General features: G+C 38.2%; 1 protein-coding gene across 2 annotated transcripts in view; it reads left to right on the top strand.

Annotated features, from left to right (window-relative positions):
* The window catches only part of TOPBP1 (DNA topoisomerase II binding protein 1), an 80,925-nt gene that overhangs the window by 47,877 nt on the left and 26,523 nt on the right, over nt 1-6,525 (top strand). For both annotated transcript variants that reach the window (XM_003789402.3, XM_023513046.1), the window contains 2 exons: nt 1,808-2,000; nt 6,198-6,418. In XM_003789402.3, the coding sequence (XP_003789450.1) occupies nt 1,808-2,000; nt 6,198-6,418 (414 nt within the window). The remainder of the gene's footprint in view (nt 1-1,807; nt 2,001-6,197; nt 6,419-6,525) is intronic.

Raw genomic sequence — 6,525 nt, 5'->3', positions numbered from 1 at the left:
GTGAGCTGTGATGCCACGGCACTCTACCCAGGGGGATAGCTTGAGACTCTGTCTCAAAAAAAAGTTTTACTGTATGTATGATAAGGCCAAGTGAACATGTTAAAATAATAAAGTTTCAGAAGGAGGTATGAAGAGTTTCTTCCACTCTTACTCTCCAGACTCCCAGTGTTGTTAGTATCTTAGGCTTCTTCTAGAGCTGTTTATGTATGTAGAATCATAAATGTTTGTTCTTTTTTCACTTTATTCTTTTTTAACAGTTCAACTTGGGAAGTGTTTCATATCGGTAGATAAGAAGCTTCTTCAGTCTTTTTCTTTTTATGGCAACTATATAGTTCATTATATAGATGACCCTGCTCTGTTCTATCCATTGTTCATGGGCATTTAGGTTATTTCTAATTTCTTGCTTAGATAGTGCTGAAAATAATACTGTACTGAATAACCTTATGTATAGAGGTATCTTCTTTTTAATAGTTTAATATTTTCTGTTTTCTTTTCTTTTTTCTGAGACAGAGTCTCACTATGTTGTTCTCAGTAGAGTGCTATGGCATCACAGCTCACAGCAATCTCAAACTCCTGGGCTTAAGCAATTCTCTTGCCTCAGCCTCCCTATAGGGGCACAGCACAACACCAGGCTATTTTTTTCTTGTTGTTGTTGTTGTTGTTGTCATTATTGTTTAGCAGGCCCAGGCTGGGTTCAAACACGCCAGTCCCAGTGCATGTGGCCAGCACCCTAACTACTGAGCTACAGGTGCCCAGGCAATATTTACTCAGTCTACCAAAGCTTTTTATATCACTTACCTATTTAGTTAGTCTCACTCTGTTCATTCCAGAAATGTTTAATACCTCCTTCAATGTCTAGTCTATAAAGAAACCAAAGGTAAATGTATTCATCTCTTAGTATCTGCAAGGGATTGATTCAGGACCCACTTTGGATATCAAAATCATAGATGCTCAATTCCCTTATACAAAATGGCAAATGATTTGAATCTAACTTGTGCACAACCTCCAATATACCTTATTTTTTGGGTTTTTTTGTTGGTTTTAGAGATAGGGTCTTGCTCTGTTGCCTGGGCTGAGTGTAGTAATGCAATCATAGCTCACTGCAGTCTTGAACTCCTGAGCTCAGTCAATCCTCATGCTTCTGCCTCCCAAGCAGGTGGGACTATAGGCATGTACCACCATACCCAGCTACTTTTTTTTATTATTATTTTTTTGAAGAGACAGGATCTCACTATGTTGCCCAGGCTGGTCTGGAATTCCTTTCCTCAAGCTGTCCTCCTGCCTTGGCCCCCCAAATGCTGGAATTATAAGCATAAATGACCACACCTGGTCTTTTTTTTTTTCCTGTTCAAATATTTTCCATCATGATTAGTTGAATCCATGGACATAGAACTTACATGCATAGATACAGAGGGCTAACTATGTTGTGGTCTATGTTTTCAAGAACTATTGGGGGAAATCAGACATATATACACAGATGACTGTAATGCATCTTAAGAGTTTAGAAGACTATGAGAGAAAGTCAGAAGCAGGCAGGAAGCTGTATAAAAGGGACAATCACTATGGATAAAATGTCTTCAAAGTACTCCCTAATTATTTCGTATGCAGTCCTTATATAATAGTAAGGGTTGCCTTTATGTTCTATAGTATTTATAGCCTAAGGACATTTAATATAGCCTATAGTGAGTATTCAGTAAATGTCAAATCAATACATGTGTGTTCAGCCAGATCTAGACAAAATAGTTAATGTAAGATAAGATAAAAAAGAGAATCTTACCTTGATTGACCTATTTGTATTTGTTTCAAGCTCTGACACAGACATTGGAGATGAGAGAGAACTTTCAAAAGCAGTTGCAGGAGATCATGTCTGCAACATCACTAGTGAAGCCCCAAGGGCAAAGGACTTCTCTTTCAAGGAGTGGTTGTAACAGTGTTTCTTCAACTCCTGACAGCACTCGTTCTGCTCGAAGTGGGCGAAGCAGAGTCCTGGAGGCACTGAGGTGTGTAGCTGTCATTGATGGCAGAAAGACTAGATGAATTGAAAGGTAGCTCTGTATTTGGGTCCAACCTGCCGACTTGGGTCCATGAGTTAATCCTAATTTAGCTTTCTTTTGTAAATAAGCAGTAGAGAAAAGGTTTATAATAGCAAGACCAATGAAAGGGTTATACTACTCTGGGAGGGCAAAAGCTGATGGATTGCTTGAGCTCAGGAGATCAAGAGCAGCCTGAGTAAGAGCAAGACCCTGTCTCTAAAATGACCCTGTCAACTAGCAATTCATTGTAGCGGGTGCCTGTAGTCCCAGCTACTCGGGAGGCTGAGGCAAGAGGAGCACTTGAGCCAAAGAATTTGAGGTTGTTGTGAGCTATGATGCCACTGCACTCTACCAGGGATGACAGAGGGAAGCTTTATCTCAAAAAAAAAAAAAAGAAAGAAAAAGATCCAGATTGAGGCTAGGTGTAGTGACTCACACTTTAATCCTAACACTCGTGGGAGGCTCAGGACTTCAAGTCCAACTTGAGCAAAAGCAAGACTCTTTCTCTACTAAAACTAGAAAAAATTAGCTGGGCATGGTGGTATGTTTCTCCCGAGTCCCCACTACTTGGGAGGCTGAGGCAGAAAGATCCCTTGAGGCTTGGTGCCCGTAGCACAGTGGTTATGGCGCTAGCCACATACATTGAGGCTGGCAGGTTTGAAACTGGCCTGGGCCAGCTAAACAACAATGACAGCTGCAACAAAAGGTAGCCAAGCATTGTGGTGGACATCTGTAGTCCCAGCTACTCCGGAGGTTGAGGCAAGAGAATCGCTTAAACCCAAGAGTTTGAGGTTGCTGTGAGCTGTGATGCCATAGCACTCTACCAAGGGTGACATGGTGAAACTCTGTTTCAAAAAAAAAAAAGAAAAAGAAAGATCCCTTGAGTCCAAGACTTTGAGATTGCTGTGAGCGAGGCTGATGCCACGGTGTTCTAGCCCAAGTGAGAAAATGTGACTCTGTCTCAAAAAGAAAAAAATAATAAAATATATATTTCCAGTGCCTCATTTGAAATGGATGCAGTGAGGGGGAAAAAAATGAATTTCAGTGGGCAGTTCTCTCTGTTCTTTGGTATTAAACAGTAGGTACACATATATAAGATGGTTATTTCTTCTCAGAACTTTGTGTGGATTTTGTTTTTTCCTTGAGACAGAGTTTAACTCTATTACCCTAGGTAGAGTACTGTGGTATCATAGCTCACAGCAACCTCAGATTCTTGGGCTCAAGCCATCCTCTTGCTTTAGCCTCCTAAGTCTCTTGGACTACAGGTGTGCACCACCATGCCAGGCTAGTTTTTCTGTTTATAGTAGAGATGGGGTCTTACTTTGCTCAGGCTGTCTTGAACTCCTAAGCTCAGGTGATTCACTGGCCTCAGCCTCTCACAGTGGCGTGGGCCACCAGCACATTGTTAATCTTTAAAAATTTATCTTCTAGGAAAAATGAATATATAGTTTTTAGTGTGATGTGACTTTTAAGTTTAGTAACATAATTTCATCTTTTTCTTGATAGAAGAAAAATCTCTAATTGTGTAATGAGCATTATTGACTTACTTTTTTTTTGAGATAGAGTCTCACTGTCACCCCAGGTAGAGTACCATGGAATCATAGCTCACAGCAACCTCAAACTTTTGGGCTCAAGAGATCCTCTTGCCTCAGCCTCCTGAGTAGCTGGGACTAAGGCGTGTACCACCACACCTGGCTAGTTTTTCTGTTTTTCAGTATAGATAGCGTCTTTCTCTTGCTCAGGCTGGTCTCAAACTCCTAAACTCGGGCAATCCACCTGCCTCAGCTTCCTAGAGTGACTAGGATTATAAGCGTAGCTGTAACTGCCCAGTCATAGACTTACATCTTCAATTGATTAATTGAACTGTGCATTTACCTTATAATTAATATGTATTACTGAGTAAAGTGGTTTTTTGTTTAATATACTTCAGATTATGTTGTATCATTATAGACAACCTAAATTGTATTTCAAGTCAGAAAATAAATATACCCTGAAAATAAAAGGCTGTCTTCCTTGTTTTTAAGACAAAGTAACCCTTTTGAGGTACTATCAGATGTGGTGAATTAATTTAAGAATGAAATACTTATGTAATATATATAGACACATATTTAAAGAAAATAGTAAGAATTCTTTTATTTTCAAATGGATTATTAATTGTGCCATAAAATGTATTTTACTATAATTTAGTATATGGCTGGTCTACCTTAGGCTGTGAGAAGTATGATTACCAAAATTTTTTTTCTTATAAGGCACACCCCACAGTAAGCTTTTCATATAATTTCAAGTGGTTAAAAAAGACAACTACTGTTAAGCAGAGCTACCACAGTTTTCTAAACATGACCTTGTTTTCCTAACATACACTTAAGAAAAATCTCATTTAAAAAAATTTATTATTATTTTTTTAGTTATTAGATATACAACTGGAGAAAAATCTCATTTTTAAATACATCAGTTATGTTAGAACTTTTTTATTTATTTATCTATCTATCTATTTATTTATTTATTTATTTTGAGGCAGTCTCACTTGGTTACCCTTGGTAGAGTGTTGTGGTGTCTTAGCTCACAGCAACCTCAGACGCCTGGGCTTAAGCGATTGTCTTGCCTCAGCTTCCCAAGTAGCTGGGACTACAGGCACCCGCTACAACACCTGACTGTTGTATAGAGACAGGTCTTGCTCTGACTCAGGCTGGTCTTGAACCTGTAAAAGCTCAGGCAATCCACCTGCCTTGGCCTCCCAAGTGCTGGGATTATAGGCGTTAAGCCACCATACCCAGCCTGTTAGAAGTTTTAAAAATTTTCTCTTTCTTTTTTTGAGACAAAGTCTCACTATGTTGCCCTTGGTAGAGTGCAATGGAGTCACAGCTTATAGCAATCTCAAACTCTTAGGCTTTAGCTTCCCTAGTAGCTGGGACTATAGGCGCCTGCCACAACGCCTGGCTATTCTTTATTGTTGTTATTTGTTTGTTTGTTTAGCAGGCTTGGGCTGGGTTCCAACCCACCAGCCCTGGTGCATGTGCCTGACACCCTAACCACTGAGCCATGGGCACTGGGCCTAAAATATTTCTTGACAACTTTAAGACTTTCCCCTTTGAAGTATTAAACATATAGATAGTTAGTCAAAATATGTATTTAATATTCTAGCTAAAACAGCTATGTTTCTAGGAGAAATTTTTTTTTACTGTATTTATATGTTCCAATGTTTTATTATATTATAGCATACTGTAAATCTGAGTGTTACAGTAGTTTATCTTTGAAGGCATTTTCCCATAGTTTTTCATTCTGAAAGCATTAAGTAGTGCTAATATTCAATGAGATTCCAGTTTTTCAGATTATGCTATATAATGTTTATGTCTATTTACCTTAATATCATCTATCTGCATATTGGTTATCTACCTATATATTTTAAAAATATTCTCTAACCCTCCTAAGTCATTTTTGAATATGGCATAAATCATAGCTTTAGCTTATTTTCTGCAGTTTATCTGCCAGATTTAATACACATCAATTTTTGCTTTTTATTATTTTTATACATTTTACTCACTTATGTGGTTATTTTCCATATAAATTTGAGTATTTTGAGAATCTATATTCGTATGCATTTGTCTGTATTTCTCTTTTATATTCATATAGAAATATTTTTTATTATTGTTTAATTAAAATTTTGTTAGTGTAAAATCTATTTTTTAAGTTGAGAAACATTTTTAAAAGAAAGTATTTCCCTATGTTCATTTATTCAATAAATTTTTTTTTTTGAGACAGAATCTCACTTGGTTACCCTTGGTAGAGTGCTATGGTGTCATAGCTCACAGCAGCCTCAAACTCTTATGTTTAAGTGATTCTCTTGCCTGAGCCTCCCCAGTAGCTGGGACTACAGGTGTCTGTCACACCTGGCCATTTTTAGAGATGGGAGTATCACTCTTGTTCAGGCTGGTCTCAAACTTGTGAGCTCAAGCAATCCACCTGCCTCGGCTCCTTAAGTGTGAGGATTAAGTGAAAGCCACCTCTCCCGGCCAGTATTCAGTAAATATTTTTTAAGTGCCTACTGTGTGTTAGATGGTTGACATATAAAGGTGAATCACACCTTTTGTGATCTAATTTATGGACTCCATGGGGTTTGGATTTTATTGTGGCTATTTATTTAAAATTGTCACTTTTGTTCCTTAGGCAGTCTCGTCAAATGGTACCTGATGTCAACACAGAGCCGTCCCAAAATGAACAGATAATTTGGGATGACCCTACAGCAAGGGAGGAGAGAGCAAGGCTTGCAAGCAATTTGCAGTGGCCTAGTTGCCCCACACAATACTCTGAGCTTCAAGTTGATGTTAAAAAATTAGAAGATTCTGCTTTCCAAGAGCCTTTATGTGATTTGGAAATTGCCGAACAGGGTAATAAGAAATAAATCTGTTCTTTGTTTGTATTCAGTACCTGCTGATATTTGATACAGATTTTTACAGATAAGCTTGCTATGGTTGTAGATGCAAATGAGAAACTT

Source organism: Otolemur garnettii, unplaced genomic scaffold (genome assembly GCF_000181295.1).
Source record: "Otolemur garnettii isolate 467f Iridium unplaced genomic scaffold, OtoGar3 scaffold00032, whole genome shotgun sequence".
Classification (NCBI taxonomy): domain Eukaryota; kingdom Metazoa; phylum Chordata; class Mammalia; order Primates; family Galagidae; genus Otolemur; species Otolemur garnettii.
Note: the sequence above shows the minus strand (reverse complement) of the source record. Positions and strands in the feature narration are given on the sequence as shown.